This window comes from Choloepus didactylus, chromosome 20 (genome assembly GCF_015220235.1).
Source record: "Choloepus didactylus isolate mChoDid1 chromosome 20, mChoDid1.pri, whole genome shotgun sequence".
NCBI classification, from domain to species: domain Eukaryota; kingdom Metazoa; phylum Chordata; class Mammalia; order Pilosa; family Megalonychidae; genus Choloepus; species Choloepus didactylus.
In genome coordinates this window covers 17,706,053-17,725,521 of record NC_051326.1, presented here as the reverse complement: position 1 = coordinate 17,725,521, position 19,469 = coordinate 17,706,053, and the positions used below count along the sequence as shown (strand labels likewise).

The window sequence follows — 19,469 nt, the reverse complement described above, 5'->3', positions numbered from 1 at the left end:
ACCCACTGCTGCGGGCGAGTGCAGGCAGCTTTGCCGTCTTCACACCTGCACAGGTGACACAGTTCTTTCTATTCAGTTTCTCCGAGTAGCCCCAAGTGCCTGTCCTCTGTCCAGCTGAGAGAAGAATCTCACTAACCCTTGCAACTGCTTTAAAGAGGAGGGCACAGCAGCCTTCAGACCCTGATTTTAGAGATGGGAATCCCAGGTCTGGGCTCTGTCCAGGTCATGCGGGCTCAAGCCAGGTGCTCCCCTGGGCTGCGACCCCTCTGGAGACCCGGGAACCATGGCTGTGACCGTGCCAAGACGTGACAGAAGCCAGCGCGGGCGTGGGAGATGCACGGGCGGAACGGGCTCTCTCACCGTCACCTCCTGCCTCATCTCTCGGCCTCAAGTCTCCTTTTCTCTGTCCTGCTTACTGATCCCTCCCTAATCATCCAGAAAGAGGGCTTTGGTCTTGTCACTCTCATGTCAGAAACCTTCCATGGCTCCCCAGTTTCAGAGAAACTACAGCCAGACGTTCAAACGCTCCCACCATCTTTGGCTCTTTCTGTTCCCCTCGCATGTGAGCCAGACTGGCCCTTTCCCTCCTCTGAAAGTTCCCTCAGCTTGAGCTGTCCTCCCCTCCCTGCTCCCCATCCCCAAGTCTGCATCTTTGAATCCTTCCCTTCCTTCAAAACCAGATCAGATACCTCCTCCTCCGTGAAGTCCTCCCAGCCTCCCCAGCCAGCTGCAATTCCTCCTTCCTCTGAGCTCTCCGAGCACTTTCCCTCTGCCTCTCGTGAGGCACTGACCTCCTTCTACCCTTTTCTATGCCGATTTCTAGATACTTCATCTCACCAGTGAACAGTAAGCAACTTGAATGCAGTCTTCCTATTTCATGACTCTTAGAAGCCCCCAGGGTTCAAAGCAGGGCCCAACCCCCAACAGGTGTGTATGAAATAAAAACCCCTTCAATAGGTGCTTACCGAGGCCCAGAGGGGGCCTCTCAGAGGCCTGTTGAGGCCGAGTGTCGAGTGTTGGCTGGAAAAGTTGAGTGGATTCTCCCGCTGCCTGTCCCCTCAACCACACTCCCCTCAACCACACTTACCCAGTTGGCCGAGTGGTTCAGAGCAAGATCTGGGGATTCTGCACTGGGCCCCCCCCCTTCCACACCCCGCCACCCACTACGCCCTCCTGATCTGTCTGGACCATGGGATCATCAGGCCCCATGACAGGCAGTGTGCCCTGAGATGGCACTGGCAGGGTTGGCCACAGTACAACAGATTCAGGTGTTTCTTCTTGAAAATTGAACCAGATTTCAGGTCCTCTAATTGTGACTTAATGACCAAAAGGATTATTTGTGAATGACGAGGTTTCATAAGATGGGCGAAGGCAGAGACATGTTGACTAAGTAGTTCCGTTCAGAATAATCAGTCAGGAACATGATGATTAGGTAAAAGTTTACTTCTGGTTTCAAGTCTTTCACCCATGGGAGCCAAGAACCATTCTCTGGCCAGGAATAACCCAGCCAGCGCCTAGCCCCATTATATCTCCATCAGAAGTCATCTGCTCCGGCCACCCCAGTGGCTTCCGTGGCCTTGAAGTCCACGGACTTTAAGCTTTGCTGCCCTCTCTGCAAAGCCTTACGAGTGGACGTTCTCTCTCCTGCCTGCTTCTCTCCTAGGTGCCTTTCCAACCTCGCTTGGAGGTTCTTGGAGACTTCTGTCTCTGCAGTTTCCATGCCCTCTGCCCTCCTTTCTCCACACTGGGGCTCCTACTCTGGCCAGTGCTCCTGATTTCTCTTCTTGTCACCCCACGCTGCCTAAGTTCTGTTGCCTGGGCTCCCTCTCTCTCTCCCTTTTTTCCTAACAGCTTTGATTGAGGTGTAATTTACATGCCAGAAAATTCCCCTTTTAAAGTTGTACAATTCAGTGACTGCGAGCAAATTTGTAGAGTTGTGTAAAGAGCAGCACAATCCAATTTCCATATCCCCAAAAAGAACCCTCATGCTAGCTTGTAGTTGCTTCCCATTCCAATTCCCCACCCCAAGAAAACATGATCCACTTTCTGTCTATGTAGATTTGTGCATTCTGGATGTGTCATATTAATGAAATCATAGAATACGTGGCCTTTGTATCTGGCTCTTCCTCTGAGCACAGTGTTTCTGATTCCGTCCATTCCGTAGCATGTCCCCATGGCCCCTTCTTTCATGGCCGAGTAGCTTCCGTTGTATGGCTCTACCTCCTTTTGTTTACCAGTCACCAGGTGATGGGTGTGGGCTCCGTGTCTTGACACTTTCCATCCACACCAGAGAGTGCACATGCTGTGCTCCTGCAGTTTACAGGTCATTCTGGATTGACTTTCCAAAGGTTTGTGGAGTTCTCAGGAAACCTTCCGTTTAGAGCAGGAAAGGGCTGGTGGACTGACTGTCCCCCAGGAGGAGCATTTCCCCAGAACACCAAGGAACCAAAGATGTTTTCTACTGGTCTCACTTTAAAGCCTTCCCTGGCCACAACCCGGGGACCTGACCCTCCAAGACTCTCGAGGAAGTGGAAAGAAACAACACCTCCATGGATTTACTGCTAACCCTTCCTGATCCACTCCGTACTGGTTACAAAACCACTTAATGAGTTAGTCAGACACTGTGCTGACTAATCAGAACATATTCTGGGCAAGTCACAGGATACTTGAGATCCCTGCTGTGCATGGGGTTAACCCTTTGGTTGCTGGATAGTGGAGAAGTCCAGGGGGGCACCTGAGAAAGAACCAGGGCCATCTGGGACAACAAGCCCGGGGGCACTCAGGGGATAGCATTCTTTATCACTTGGTACAGAAGCATTTCAATATTTTAACAACAGTTTCAGCCCCACCGGTGAGCACCAGCAAAATACCAAGCCTACCCATAAAGCAGAAAAGGTCTTCTGAATTTATCAGAGAGTCCCAGTACCAAGCCCCAAGCTCCAAATTGGATTGAAGGGTCGGGGGTGGCCTTTGAGATAGCAGAATAATATTCCAGAAAGGGGGATACTCTGTGCTAGAGAAGTAGGCAGAGGAGTTGGCTGCCCACCTCCTGTCGCTGCACTGAGATTAGGAGAGGCTGATAGGAAACTAAAGTTACAGGCAGGGTACTCTGCACTCATGTACTAGATGCCGAATGCTAAGATGTGACCAACCCCAGCTCTCCCTCACACACGCTCTTCCTGATGTCTACAGGTTCTGGCTGCAGATCGCCGCATGGTGGGGAAAAGGATCCAGAGCCACCGTGGCTTTTGACAATATCTCCATCAGCCTGGATTGCTACCTAACCAGTGAGTTCTTCCTGTGCTTGCACTTGTGTCCCCTCAACCCAGACTACCGGTGTTCTGGTCATCCCTGCATAAGCTAAGTCTGCCCCCCCCCCCACCCCTTCAGTTGAGCCTCCCCTAACTCAGACCCTGGGTCTTCTCTATTCTAGTCAGCGGGGAGGACAAGATGCCACAGAATGCAGCCCCCAAATCGAGAAATCTGTTTGAAAGAAACCCAAACAAGGAACCGAAACCCTGGGAAAATTCACCCAGAGAGACCCTCATCTTTGACCCTACAGGTAAGGGCTCAACTTACAAGTATAAGCAGAATCATTTCTTTTTGCAAAAGACAAGAAAGATGTGTGCTATACTTGGGGTGGGGAGCAGTGTTTAAGGAATAAATCTGTCAGCCTTTAGAAAGAACCTACCCTCTGGCTCTGGGGCTCCAAGGGGAAGCCCTTGGTTCTCTCAGTGCCCAGGGAAAGGGGGCTTCTGGAAGGCTGCATGCAGAACAGCAACCATCCTCCAGGCCTGAGGCATAGCCTGGCCCCAACAGGAGATCCAGGCTGGCATTCTCTCCAAAACTCAGTTCCTTGAAACCACTCCCCTTTACTGAACAAAAGCAGCCCTTCCGTCAGATTCTTCTCCTGGTAGAAAGAGTTGGACCAAAGGCCAAGGTTTTCCTTTGCCCGAAGGCTGGCTACCCCATCATGGATGAAGCCCCAAAAGCTTCCACTTCAACACGATTCCACAAAGCTTGGCTCCCTTCCCATATTGTTGCATTCGGCACATCCCAGGCCGAAAGGCTTCTCATGGGAGCTCCAGCTGATTCAAACACAGGCCTCTGCAGCCTCTGGTCGGAAACCATGGGTGGGACTTCTCAGCTGCTCTTTGCATCAGGAAGACGTCTGATGGTTCCTCACCTGCTATTAGATCAGGGGCTATGAGCATGGCCCCAGAGAAGCTGGTTAAGATCACCTGGGTCCCACATCAGCAAGAGAGGGGTCCCCCAGGGGGACGTTGGTGCCCGGTCATGTGAAACTTCCTCTGGTGTGAGTAACGTGGAGAAGCAGGTATACAGCACACATTCCCCCTTCACTCTTTTTCCTTAAAAAGATGACTCTTTGTTAAAATAGCAGACAGGTAATAAGTCTCTCATTCTACTTATAATGTGAAGTCCTTGTTTAATGCAAAGTACCAAAAAAAAGTAGAAGCATCTACCTTTATCACTAAGTTCATTGGCTCTCAAGTAATTAACTAAGTATTAACTGTGCTTTGTCTTTGAAGAAATCCGTTCCCTTCTCTGCCCTGAAAAGCTGTCCCAGGATGAATTTTCACCCCCTGCCTGATTTCTTATCACCACTCCCTTTCCCCCTCTTCACCTTTAACTAGAACCTCAAAATGTTTCATTTTTCCACTCAAAGCAGGCCTTGCCCGCTAAGCTGCACGCTCTCGCCATTTCCTCACTCTGGGGTGTGGTTAATGAAAACGTCTAACTTGGGGGAGCCATCTTTGGAGCTCATTCATTCGATGCCCCTCCCTGCCACCCAACCCCAGGGATTAGTCTCCATTCACTTCACAGCCCTGGGTCAAATGCCACCTCCCTGCAATAAATTCAGGAAAGAGGCCAGACCTCCCCCTTTTGGGTGATCATGTTAAGCAAACATCACCGCCAGACTCCGATCCGGGTCTAACAAGCAGCTCTGATGGCACAGCAGGGCCTCCAGAGACACTTACTGATTGACTGGTGGGAGGCCTGATGCTTCAGCTTGGCTCTCGGATGTCGGCCGCCGGCTCCCCTGCAGCCAGCATTTAGGACACAACCAGCCACCCTGCCTAACTCCCAGGTTTATTGCCACATAACTCCCACTGTCCCTAAAAGGCTAATCGATAAGGAACTGCCCAGTAGCCACTCAAACTAATGAAATCACATGGTGGCTCAAAAACGGTGATGACTTCGCTACCACTGCCAAATAGAATTAGACATGAGTGGCTGCCTGAGAGGCTGGAGATGACAAAAGCTGGAACTCAAGTCTCTTCCACTGAGTCACTTTATCCCCCAATCCCTGACCCCAGCCCCTTGGCAGGAGTGACTTAGCAAGTGGTTATGGGCCAATCTGCTGTCTCCAGACACTGTTCTGGAGTAACCCCAACTTAAGAGAAAGAGGACATTGAGCCAAATATGTCCCTGTGGCCTGGGAAACTGCCCAACTCCCTGAGTCTCCTTGGAAAGGCTGTAGGACACTGAAAAGAGAGCTACTGTTTTCCAAAGACCCTGCTGCCACCTCAGGGAGTTAGCTTAGGTGAGGAAGAATCTGGGCCAGGCTCCCAACAACCCTCCCCCTGCCTGTGTTCCAGTAGCAGGTTTCTCTCTCTCATTATGACTTCCATCTACAGTCCTGCCCTGCTGCAGATTCCTAGGAGTGTGTGATGGGGGGGTGGGGGTGGTGTCTGTTTTCATCAGGAGATTTACCCAGGAGAGCAGGGCTCCTTTCCGTGCCACCCACGAGACAACATCCACTGAGCCCCCCAAGGTGGCACTTGACCAGAACTCAACCTCCTGGTCAGGGTGAACAGGCTCCAGCCTGGGCCGTGCTGAGCTCCCGAGGACATTGGCTCCCAATAATACCTCTCCCCACCCACCTTTAATCCAGACCCACCCACAGTTCTTGCAGCCTTCCTCTGTGGCCAGCTCTGTGCTCAACCAGGAGATGCTGCAAAGGACAGATCCAGGTCAGGGGCTCAAAGGACTCTCAGTCTGGAGGAGCCCAGGTAGACAGGTGGTTAGGGTAGAGCCAGGTGCCGTGCAAAGGAGAGGTCTTGGAGGAGTGAGGTCCAGCCAGACCCATGAGGCTGGCAGAGGCCAGGGCCAGGACTCACCCACTCAGTTCTCATCACCGGCACCCCTCTGCCATCCTGGAGCTTCCGGTGCAGGGAGGGGATCTGTGGCTTCTGAACAGGCAGGTCAAGGCCTACAACCCAGGGCTGAAATCCAGCTCGGAACTTCCACCTTGGAGGCCCCACTGGAGAAGGAGAGAGGGTGGGGCATGGGCAGGAAAGGCCAAGAAACAAACATCAGCCAGCGTGCCAGCCCTTAGGCCCCACTGGCCCGGGGACAGTGCTGTCATTACCGTTTTAGGGAAGAGGACACGGTAAAGAAGAATTCAAGGGTCACACAGCTGGTTGGTAGTGGGGCCAGGGTGTGAACCTGAAGTCCACGTTCTTTCAATTAACTAAGCCAATGCTAGGCCTTAATGTCTCCAATCGGAAGTAAACACTAAAATGGAAAAGAAGAGTAAAGGAGTCCCCACAAGAACAATAAAGAATAAACAAATCATCTCCCAACCCTGACAAAGTATCCAGGAGAAAACACAATCAGATTTTCTTTCCAAAGTTCTGTGCCAGCATCTTCTGCTGGTCTGGATTGGCTGGTGACACTTCACCAGTCCTCCCGGCAGGCCTCAGAGCAGCTATGGGAAATGCAGAGTCCAAATCAGGTCTTTTGAAAACAGTTACTCACAAAGTTTCCAAATTCCCTAAACACTCCTCTCATCTCCTAAGCCGTGCCCAGGGGGATTCAACCTGACCCCCCGGGTCTGGGGGTTCCCTCATTCCCAAATCCATGGGCAGAGCTGAGCTGCTGACACAGCTGGGCGGGGAAAAGCTTGCCCAGGCGCTTCACGCAGCATTCTCGGAAGCCTCTGAGTCACTTCAGCTAATCAGATGAAGAAGCCGAAGGAGAAAATGGGGCAGGTATTAAGTCCAGGAAAATTACATTTGTCAGCTTTGCACATACAATTACACTAACCAAATGGTTGGGATAATGCAATCATGGGCTGCAGAGCTGTGCTTGTCTCTCTCTGGCAGGAGTGACTGTTAGGGTGAGAAGGTGCAAGCAAAATCTGCCACCCTCTCTCCCAAAAAGCTCTGCTGAAGACACTCAGGACCCCCAGGGCCTTGGCGTCCTACCCTCTCTCCTGCTCCTGCAAGCTCAGATCTTATATCGGGAGGGCCAAGGTGAGTGAGCTCAGTGAGAGCCAGGCCAGACTGGGCCCAGTCCCACCACTGACGGTTACTTGTGGAACCTGGCATCAAACCCACAGTCTTGCCACTTGGTTGTTTGGTGACAGGTTGGTTTGCCCTTTGCTGAGGACTCATCTCCTTGCCAAAGATGAAAAAGGAGTAAAAAGAAATTAAAATTACGTAGAAGCATGGGAAAAGCAGTGAGCTGGGAGTGAGAACACCCACAGCGGGCCCTGGTTCTATGCTAGCAAGCTGTGACCCCGGGACAGTCCCTCCTCCATCAGACTTCCATCCCCTGTCTGACGGCAGGGCCGTGCCAGCAAACCCTCAGTAACAGAGCTCCCCTGGGAGCGAAAGGGCTGTATGTGAACACAGGCAACGGCAGAAGATCGTGGGTTTCTTTTTTTAAAAGTCAAGGTTTGAAGTAGAAGTCCCCATGTCCCTTCCCATTTGCAATTCCACAATCCCAAGGGCTGAAGGAATATGGCATTGGGGAGCAATAACTTTATCTGGACCGTCTCTCCAATTAACCCACGGCACTGCTAATGTGCCCAGAAGTCGGGGTGGCAGACTGTCCATTTCCACACACGCTCCTATGATTCAAGAACAGATGCCAATTCCAAAGAGAAAGTTTTATGTGTTTCATATAAATTGATTGGGTCTATTTCTGCTAAATGCATTATCCATTCACCACAGAACAACGATTAGAGTTAATAGAATTTGTAGCTAGAGCCATCGTGCTGCCAGCTCGCCCTTTGGGGGATGATGGCATTGTTGGAGGCTGGCTTGCCGGCCTGGCCAGCTTCATCGGAACCTGTCTCCCTTTCTGGGGTCTTTGTTTCCCTCAGTGACCACTGCACTCAGGCCCTGCCAGCCAAGGCCAAGCCTTCTTCAGGGGCACACCCCAATACTGGAGCCTCTTCCCTGTGGATCCACCCATGGATGGATGGATAGATGGATGAATGAATGGATAAATGAATGAATGAATGAACAGATTCTGAACCAATTCCAAAAATATCATCCTACCATCTTATCATCTGTTGGCATTGCAGATGATCCCATGCCAGGTTGGAGAGAGAGGGTAGGAAACCAGGATCCCTTCTTTGGCAGCAGCTCTTCATTGTATCCCAGTTTCGGAGACAGGAGCCAAGGAATGGGGAGTCTTTCTGCGAACCCCTCCTCACTGTGGGGCTGGGAGGGGGCTCAGAAGAGACTCAATTCTTGAGTTAATTGTATCACTGACAGCTTTCTCCAGCAATGCCCACACACAGTTCAGGACTTCTTAAGTGCAGCAGTGAGCAGGTTGGCTTCTCAGGAGCTAGACCCCACCCAGGGCTTCTCTAAGCCTGTCCTCACGCCACCTGCATCAGGGTCCTCTGGTTGAGGGGTGGGGTGGAGGGCTGGGGACTTGTTAAAAAAGGTAGATTCCTGGCCCCACAGACCTGTGGAGTCTGAATGTCTGGAAATAGGAGATCAAAGCATTTTTAACAAGCCCTCCAGGGAAGTCTGATTCAGAACAAAGTTTAGGAACCCCTGCCTTCCCCTTCCCCTGCCTGACCCCTCCTGGGGAAGATGAAGAGACAGCTCGAGCCAGTTCCATCTCTGAGACAGCAAAAGGCCTTGTATTTTGTTGTTTTCTCTTGACTTACCAGGATAACCACTCTTCACTGAGCACTTGCTGTGTGCCAGGAGCTGTGCCATGCTCTTCTGCAGACATTGTCTCGTCTGTTGATACAATAGCATTACCCCCCTTTTACAGTTGAGGAAACTGACACCCAGCAAGGTTAACTAACTTGCCCTAAGTTATACAGTGTGTGGAAAAGGCTATGGAATATGTTTCTTAAAAATCATGTCAAAAAATAAAATTTTCTAAGCCAGACAACATTGGGAAGGAAATGGGCCAAGTTGTGAAAGAGAAACCTTAAAGGAACCCCACTGTTGAATAGGTCTTCTAAAGGAATCTCTCTTCTCTGAAAAACACTGTTTCTTATATCAGAATTTGCTTAAACTGAGCACATCGGCATCTTTGCTAATATTTGAGACAGTGCACTGTGCATGCACGTGTAAGAAAGCAGCTAACTGCAGCTAATTGGTGTTCCTCCGTGCTGCCTAGGCTTCACGGTGCACGTGGAAGGCACTCTGGGCAGCACGTCTTCAACTGGGGGGAGCAGCTCTTTAAGGAGTGGCAGGCAGGGCGTCATAGATGTAGCCCTGGAAGCCTGCGTGGGCACTGGCCACTTCCGGGCTCAGCTGCCCTGCTGTTTAACCACGTGCTGTGTGCTCTCTCTTTTTTACTAATTTTAGGTCACCACCTATTTATAGCAAGCGTACTAGTGATGACGCACGGTCACCGGCCTTAACGAGGCTCGTGGGCCCCCAGTCACTGTGGCAGGTCGGTGCCCTCCCAATTAGTGTGTCACTCTTCGTTCCGATGCGTCTCCCTTCCCCGGCAGCTCCAGGAAGAGAGGTGGCAGGGGACTAATTCATGATTCCAGATTGCCTTTCCCAGCAGCAACTAGTCTCTTCCAGCGGAAGAAGCTCTGCTCGCTGGAGAGCCAGTCAGCATCCCCGAGAGGCGGCCGACATCAGGCCCCGGGGCCGGCTGGGGGCCGAGGGGGCGGCGACAGGGTGGAAATGCAGATGCCCACCGGCACGAGAACACCCCGAGTGGTTCCATCGCGGGGCACCTCCTCTCGTCTGTACAAGGGTCTGCAGTTACTAAGCTTGTTCGGGGATGCCTCATTTGATCCCTTCAGACCCCCTGAGGGGAGACGCTCTCTGGAATCAGTGAGGTTTTTAAGCACATAGACTACCCTGTTCAAATCCCAGCTATGCCACTTCCAAAGAACAGCCGAACTTTTCTGTGCCTCTGTTTCCTCACATCAGACATCGATGCTTATATGCTTAGTGCTTAGTACTCGGTACTTGTGCCTCACAGGGTTGGTGAAAGGACCACGTGGGTGAATACATGTCAAGGGCCTAGAGCAGCCCCAACATGGTGAACTGTGTGAGCCATCTTGCTTTTCCCCACTTCAGAGCAGAGGAATCCCAGGATCTGGAAGGTTTGCGGCTTGCCCTCCCCATCAGCTGCAGAGCCAGGATTCATATCCAACCGGCTCCCTCCAGAAGCTTTCCCGCTCTAACCCAGTGCCCCTTAGGAATGGTACCAAACGTGCTGGGCTGTAGGCCAGCGTTTATGGAGCTCTTGCTGCGTCCAAATCAGCCCATTTTCTCTTTCCACATGGGAGACTCAATTCAGTGTTCAACACACGAAACAACATTGCTTTCTAGTTAAAGTCGTCACAATTTCCTGAATCCCGATCCTAGAAAAAAGTTCTTAGAGGGTTGAAAGCAATTTCACGGACATGCACTAGCTGCCTTCTCTGTGCCAAACCCAGTGCTGGGTGCCTTGGGATGTGGGGCTGTGAATGAGACAAAGCGCCACACTTAGAAAAGGCATCACCCAGTGCTGGCCACACAAACCCGACACGAAGCCAGCGGTACCCCAGCCAACCAGTCCCCTTTCCATATTCCCGTTCTGATCATATCTGGAATTAAGTAAGGCCTCCCGCTCCATGGCCCTGACTACGTCCTGCCCTGGGATGGTGAGAAGGTCTCCACGTCCAAGAATCATTCATTCCAAGTTATTCTGAACTTATCATCATCTTCTAAAAGAAACCTGCTGTCACACAAGAAAGCAAGCAATCTATCCTCTTACTTCAGAACTCCCTGACCCTGGCCTCCACTCAAGAAACAGTGCGGCATCTCCCCGCTCTGGGGAACTCAAAATCTTGTGTAAAGATACATGTGCTCAGAATTAGGGCAATGCAATCAACAAAAATCCTTCCCATGATGCCAGGTCTCCTCTGAACAGCAGAGAGGACTCAGTGCTTTTCTTTCTCCTGACTGACCTGAGAAAACATGTTGCTTTTTTCCATTTGTTTTAGTGAAAAGTTACATAGGTGGGAGACAATAAATGATGCGGGAACTCTGGGCTCAGCATGCCTTGATGAAGATCATTTAGCTCGAAGACCAGCAGAAGGCAAAGGGCTCCTCCATCAGTGCAAGTGCATGAGCACTTGTGGGCAAAGACCGCATTTAATTATCATGCTTCTCCCAGATATGCTGGTTCTGCCTGCAAAACAGTGCTGCGTCCCCTTGGCGCCCATTTAGCTCTCTGCTGGTCATAGCAGAGCTTCAGTGGTCTTGGACAGAGACTTTTTTTTTTTAATTTTTCTGGGCCCAGAACTGGACAGAGGAACTAGAAATTGAAAGGCTGAAATGCTAACTCTAGACACAAAAGAGGGGTCCCCCTTTTCCTTCCAAGAGGGAATCACCTTAGCTATCATTGAGTCAAGGAGGAAAGAGAGCAGAGAGCAAAACTCAGCCTAGCCAGTGCCCTCCATGCTGGCTGCTTGTACAAAAGGTGGGGAAGCCAAAGCAAGTACTGGGAGTTGGGCAGGAGATTTGGGGTGGTTGGCTGTATTAGTTATCTCTACTTGTTGCTGTGTAACAAGTAGCTTAATACAAGTATTTATTATATGCAAATTGGGCCTGGCTCATCTGGGTCCTTTGCTTCCTGGTCTCCCATGGGGCTGCAATTAAGGTGTCAGCCAGGGCTGGGGTATCATCTGAAAGCTCAACTGAGGAAAGATTCAATTCCAAGCTTACATGGCTGTTGGCAGAATTCAGTTCCTAGAGGGCCGTGGGACTGAGGGCCTCAGCTCCTACCCAACTGAGGCCACCCTTGGTTCCTTCTTGCCATGTAGACCCCCCACCACCATCATGATAGCTTGCTTCATCAAATCCAGTAGTGAGAGAGAGCAAGACGGACATTACAGTCTTTTGTAATGTAATCATTGTGCCATGTCCTATTGCTAGAAGCAACTCACACATCGTGCCCACACCCAAGGGGAGGGGCCCGCATAGGATGTGAATGCCAGGAGGTGGGGATCACTGGGGTTGTCCTGCAGCCTGCCTTCCACAGCTGCTCTTGTGTACTTGAGATCAGGAAGACCCAAGAGCTCTTGGGGATTCAGATGGGCAGAATTCCTGGAAGCAACCTCAAGCCTATCTACTTGGCATTCCACAGACACTCAGATATTCACGAAGTACCTACTGAGTGCCAGGCAATAGCAAGATGTAAGTGGATCAGCGCAGAGTCCTGGAGTCCTAGGTTCTAGCTGTGCAGGTTCAGAAGAGCCAAACACCGTGGGCCCCAATTTCCTCATCCATAAAGTAGGGATCCTAATTACCCACCCCACTTCTTTCTCAGAGCTGGCTACTTTAGTAAGCAAATAAGATCATTTTGAAGAATGGGCTTTGAAAAGTACACCCAATATACTGATATAAAGTGTTGTCACGTTATTAATATTATTGTTAAAATCTGTAACCAAAAAGTTTGGGCCGATTAACTTGTGCCTCGTATGTTGCCTTCTACTAATAATATTCCATGCATTTGCAATCTGCCTCGTTCCCATCCTATGAACCACACACTCTTTTGTGTGTGTGTATTAGTATGCATTCTGGGTACATTGTCCTGAATTTTTGTTTGCAAAAGTTTCAAGTGAATTCCAGTTTTAGCCTCTTAAACCTCTTAAAGGGGGTAGGGGAGGCATTTTGCATTCTGTGTCCTCTCTTTCAGTCAATCTCACAATACAATCCGTCATCAATTTGCAAATGAACCCCTCAAACTCCACTTGGATGAAATAAGTGACCTGCATGGGTGAGGACAAATAGAATTGCCCCCAAGGAATCCACTCATCGCTATCACTAGAAAGAGTGTCTTTCATCTTTTAAAGTTTGTCGGGATTTCAGAAATATTGGGACTCCAGAACTTTATACAGAAAAAATTTGTCAAATCCTAAGTGATCGCATCTGAGAGAACTGATTTGTTTTTTTTATAGTGAATATTGACAGTGACTTCATAATAAAGTGAGAGCAAATTTTATTCATGTAATTGGTTTTTTTAATTAAGTAACTGACAGATTTAATGCTCTATGTCAGGATTAACGTTAACGCGTAAGGAGAATAAGGCACAGCCCGGGGTTGTCCAGTCACCTGAGTATCAGAAAAGCTCCCCAGACCTCAGAACAGCTCTCGGGGAAAGAGGGCTATGTCTTTTCCCTCAACCTGCTGCATGATTTTGATCCTGTTGACTAGTCCATCTGGCTATCAGTGGATCAGTTCCACGGACCATCAGGTGAGTGGAGTGTCCACAGAGCTAAGGACTCCAGCTAAGCAGGACTCCAGCTTGTCTCAAAGACTGAAGGGCTCCTTGCATTTCAGCATGGGTGTGTGTGGTCGTGCACATAGGAGCATGCTACTGTGTGCACGTGTGAGTGTGCGTGCAGGCATGTGAATCTGTGTGCCAGCTGCTAGGGAGCTGCCCCCTCTCTGCTGTGCAACTATCCAGTAAGAGACAAAATGCCTTTCAACAAAACATTTATACTCCCAGAATACCTCTGGTTAACCCTGTGCTGTACTGATTGCTCTAATAGATAGCTAAGGAACTCCAAAGGGCCAGCAGACCCCCAGGAGGCACGACCTTCCCCTCTGTGGTGGTTTGAAGCTGTATGTGCCCCAGAAAAATATGTTCTTAGATCTAATCCATTCCTGTGGGTGGGAAACCATTGTAAGTAGGTTACTTCAGTTAAGGTGTGTGTGGCTCAGCCCAATCAGGATTACTGGAGTCCTTTATAAGCAGAATGGATTCAGACATAGAGAAAGAGAAAGCCGCAGGAAGCACGGAGCTAAAACGGATCCCAGCAGAGAAGGAAGAGACCAGGAGATGTTGCCATGTGACAGAGGAGCCAAGGATCACCAGCAGCCAGCCCCAGAACACCACAGTCTTCAGGGAGACAGCATCACCTTGATGATGCCTTGATTTGGACGTTTTTCCTGGCCTCAAAACTGTGAGAGCATAAATTCTCATTCTTTACGTTAACTCATTTCATGGTATTTGCTTGAGCGGTCTAAGAAACTAAAACATCCTCTGACTGCTCATGTGGATTGGAGGGCTGGTATTTGGCCCATGCTCTTCTTTGTATTTTGCTTTGTTTGAGGGTTTTCACTTAAGATTTACTAACCACCTTCTATGTGACTGGTGCAGTTTTGGGCATTGGAAATAAAAGTGAGCAAAACAGGCTGAGCCCCAGTCACACAGCATTTACACCCTAGTGGGGAAGACAGACAATAAACAAGTGTACAGCTCACATGATGTCAAATAATGATGTGTCATGAAGAAAATGAAGCCCGTTAAGTGGGTAGCGATAACAGTAGCAGCCCGTGTGCATTGAGTGCCTGTGTGTTATTTCAGAGGTGGGTGTTGAAGGAGAAAACTTGAGGTTCCTTTGAGTGTGAGGCAGAGGAGAACCAGGAAGTTACTATGTGTTACTATGATTACAATCCTACCTTTGACTCAGGCTGGTGTGGCCTGGAGAAACCTTCAGGGGCCTTCACAAAAGCTACGCTGTCAGCCCCTGAAGACCTTGACAGTGAAGTTTGCTGAGACACAGCAGAGCTCTGGTGGAGAGAGGTGAGCCCGCTCCGACTGAGCAGACTCGAACACCTGGCTCTCCACCAAGGAAGGCAGGTGGAAGGCCACATTACAGTGTCCGCAGAGGCGTGGGAAACCTGGTCCCAATCCAGGCTAATAATGCTGTATGCAGGGTAGCATCAGGACTCTCTGGTCAGTGGTGTTTTCATCGCAAGTGGATGAAACATCTTGATTCTAGAATGCTCCATTCAGGTTGAAGGAGGACCCACACAATGGCTGGGAGCCCAAGGAGGGCCCAGTCTTATAAAAGCAATTGTTTATACCTGACTGCTGATGTTGATTCATTGGCTCAGTAAGTGACTGCTGTCATTAGGTCAATGCCCAATGATTCTAAGACTTACATCTCTGTGATCCTTTTGGCCTTTTCCTCAAGCTTGTGACCACATGGCCTCAAAACAGCTGCTGCACCTCCCACCACCATGACTGCATTGCAGGCAGGAGTAATAGACAGGTGCCTCTTCCCTTCTTTTCTCTAGCCTTCTCATCTTCACTCTGTCTTCTCTATTTACATTTTATTTCATTTTTATTTTTAAAAAAATTTTAATTTGAAATACTTTGAAACTTATAGGAAAGTTAGAAAAATAATGCAAACCCCATACAGGGACTGCCAATACACCCCTATTCCCCTAGATATCCAGATCCACCAATTGTAACAATTTGACACATTTGCTGTATCATTCTACCTATCTATCCATCATTCTATCAGTCCATCTATCTATCATTCCATCTATCTGTGGAACTGCCTGTCTATCCATTAGTCCATCCTCTGAACGCTTGAGTGCAGTTTGTATACATCTTGCTTCTTGAACCCTTAGTACTGCCATGTACATTTCCTAAGAACAAGGATAGTCATTTATGTAACCACCTCGAGTGCAGTCATGAAGTTCAAGAAATTTAACATTATATAAAGCTTGTAGTCTATATTCCATTTTTCATATGTCCCAACAATGTCCTTTTGAGTTTTCTCTCCTCCTCTGATCCATCCAGGATCATGCATTGCCTTTAATTGCTATCATCCTTTTAGCTGCTCTTTCTCTTTTTTTTATTGTGGGGACATATATATAACATAAACTTTCCCAACTCAACCACTCCCCAACCATACTATTCAGTGGGAGAACTCACATATACTCTGTTGCAGAACCCTCTCATCACCCTACATGACCCAAACTTTCCCATCTCCACAAACAGAACCCCATACCCATTCTCCATCAACCCCCACTCCCCCTGTCCCCCACCCCTGGCAACCTGCATGCCAATCTCTGTCCCCATGAGCTTGCATATTTTCTGATAACCCCCAGTAGCCACAATAGGGTACAAATCTAACATCCTAAATCTATAACAATCTTGTTTGCTTTGATACCAACTTAACTTGAATAGTATTTATAATCTATGTTCCTTTACCCCTCCACTATCCCCTGCTTTTATGTAGTTCTTGTCACAAATTACGTGTTTCTACATTATGAGTCCAAAATCGCTGATTTATCATTACATTTTATGCATTTGCCTTTAGATCCTATAAAACATGGAGTTGCAAACCAAAAATACAGTAGTACTGGCATTTATATTCATCCCTGTCATTACCCTCACCAGAGATCTTTATTTCTTCATGCAGTTTCAATCTATTATCTATTGTCCATTCCTTTCAACTTACAGAACTCTGTATCATCTCTTGTAGGGCTGGTCTAATGGTGACAAACTCCTTCAGCTTTTGTACGTTTGGGAATGTCTTAATCTCTCTCATTTTTTAAAGACAGCTTTGCTGGAAATAGAATTCCTGGTTGGCAATTTTTTGCTTTCAGCTCTTTAAATATGTCGTCTTACTCCCTTTTTGCCTCCAGGGTTTCTGATGAGAAATCAGCACTTAATTTTATTGAGGCTCCCTTGTACATGACACGTTACTTCTATCTTGCATTTTTCAGAATTCTCTTTATCTTTGGCATGTAACAGTTTGATTATAATATGCCGTGGCATGAGTCTTTTTGGGTTTATCTTGTTTGGAGTTTGTTGAGCATCTTGGATGTGTATATTCATGGCTTTCATTAAATTTGTGAAATTTTAAGCCATTATTTCTTGAAATATTCTCTCTGCCCTTTCTCTCATTCTTCTGCCTTATGAGACTTGCATAATGCACATATTAATATGCTTGATAGTTCCCTACAGATTCTTCAGATTTTGTTCACTTTTCTTCATTCTTTCTTCTTTCTGCTCCTCAAGCTAGATGATTTCAATTATATTATCTTCAAGTTCACTGATTCTTTCTTCTGCCAGCATGAATCTGCTGTTGAACCTCTAGGGAATCTTTAGTTTCTGTGACTGTGGTCCTCAATTCTGGCTCCTTTTCACAATTTCCATCCCTCTATTAATATTCTTCCTATGGTCCTGTATCCTTTTCCTGGTTTCCTTTAGTTCTTTGTCTATGTTTTCCTTTAGCAATTTGAGCATAATGGGGACCTTTTTTTTTAAAGCTGTCTGCTGTGTCCCAGGCCTGTTCCTCCTCATTGATCATTCCTAATGCTTTAAACCTTTTCCTTTGCCTGGGCCATCACTTCCTATTTCTCTGTGTGGTTTGTAATCCTTTGCTGAAACCTGGACATTTTGATATTTTAATGTGTTTTCATTGGAATTTAGACTCTGAGGTATCTGTTCCCTTAAGCTTGTATCCAGCTACTCTTATGACTGAGCTTTACTTGTATGCTAGGAATTAACATGGAAGGAAGGAAGGAAGGGAGGGAGGGAAAAATAAAACACCTTTTCCAGTCTTTGCAGATTGATCTGTGCCAGTGCTCAACTTCAGGGCCTATCCAAATAATAAGTTTAGAGAATAGCTCCAGGACAAAGCACAGGGGCCTCCCTGGTCCTTTCTGTACATGTGTCTTGTCTTAGGCACACGTGTGTGGCCCTAGGAATTCCCCCATTTACACTATACAAATCTGCCCTCTTTTCTAGTGAACAGTTTCTTCAAGGTCCCAAACTCTGTGCTTTGTATCCCACAGTCAGCAATCCCTTGCTCCTTACAGCCCAGCTTGACTGCTCCCCCACAGCACTCTGCAGGAGAGCTCATGAGCTGCCTTCTGCATGCAGGGCAAGTTCCGGAATGGTCAGTCCCTCGGCCACCACAGACAGATGAGGCCAGACATGCTCCCAGTATGTCTGTGAGGGTGACTCTGCTCTCTCTGGAGCCAGGGCCAGGACCCCACGCTGGGAACATGGGCCAGCTCCATGCAGAGTCAGAGAGGGGCCAGCCAGGGCACCAGGAGATCCTTACAATTTTAATTACCCTTTTTCTTGATTAGGTACTCGTCCTGTGACTCCAGTTCTTTCATTGTTTTCTGGGGCTTTGAGAAAGATGTTCCTACCAGTTTCTGATGGTTGTGCAAAGCTTCTGGGGGGGGTGGGGGGTGGAGTCCCGGAGCTTCTCACTCTGCCATCTTGAACAGGGAGGCTTCTGCTTTCTCTTTTTGGTGCACCATTCGACCCTATTTGTTCCCTCACTGCTTTCCTTTCTGCCCTTGACATTTGGATTTCCCACCCTCTCACACATGTCCCTGTTCTCCAGTTCACCTCAGAGATCTGGGACTTGGACCCAGCAGTTGAGACATTTGTTCTTTCTAACTCAAACACCTGGCTTTGGGCTGCCCGCACCTCGTGTGCTCATCCATCAGTGGGGTCACAACCCAAGGGCTTTGTAAGGACTTCACCCTTGGCAAGTTGTAACCAAAAAAAAAGCAGTAACTACCAAGAATAAAGCAGTGAGGGGTTCTGGTCTCCCGCACTGTTACCTCTCTCTTAGGACCCAGTGGACCTTACAACAAGAAGCGGTGAATCCTAGAGGCACAGCCTTTTGCCTGGCAAAGGCCTTCTTTCCCCAGCCTGCAGGCAAAATAGACAGGGCCCAAGCCCTGGGACCCGAGTGGGGCAGAGCTGGTATTTGAACCACTCCCACTTCCCACTTAAGCCGCAAAACCAAATCCATTACGTGCAACCACCAGACGGGTGAGTCTAGAGTGCCCAAATCAATATCAAATATTTGATTAACACACCTCTGGCCTGAAGCCAGCTGGGGAATAACCAAATTAGCCATGAGGCCTCCCTTAACTTAATTTTTACCACTCTGCTTTCAGGGTAGTGTTTTTCCTGTGACCTTCCCCTTCTCTCATGTGTTACTGACTTTCCCTCGGGGAGCAGGGGTGGTTGAGAACACAACACAGCAACCAGCACGGAAGCCATTAAGCACTGCCTCAGATCGCTGGGTGTCAGGGCTGGTTAGGGGACCTCAGTCCTGAGAGCGGCTTTTATCTCACCAGCCCCGCCCTGCTGCCCTGCACTGTGGGGTGGGGACGAGCTCTACTCGGAGGTTCCTCTCTGGGAAGGGGTGTCCAGCTCCCAGCAGGGAGGGCTGGGGGCCTCTGGCCTTTGTTCCCTGGGACACCTCAGTGTTTTCAGGCATCCTGCCCGTCTGGAGGAGCTGTGTGAGGAGCAGAGGAGAGAAAGATATTGAAGTAAAATAGAGAAAATGTGTGTGAGTGCGTCTAGTACAAAATACAGGGCTAGGGTTATAATTATTTTTATTACCACCTCCTAATTTCTCATCAGCAGAAACGAACAACAGAGGAATGACCAGAAAG

At 48.7% G+C, this 19,469-nt stretch overlaps 1 protein-coding gene across 1 annotated transcript in view; it reads left to right on the top strand.

Annotated features, from left to right (window-relative positions):
- The window catches only part of ALK (ALK receptor tyrosine kinase), a 725,024-nt gene that overhangs the window by 631,252 nt on the left and 74,303 nt on the right, over window positions 1-19,469 (top strand). Inside the window, exons 10-11 of the mRNA XM_037813067.1 lie at window positions 3,193-3,287; window positions 3,434-3,562. Coding sequence (XP_037668995.1) covers window positions 3,193-3,287; window positions 3,434-3,562 — 224 coding nt within the window. The remainder of the gene's footprint in view (window positions 1-3,192; window positions 3,288-3,433; window positions 3,563-19,469) is intronic.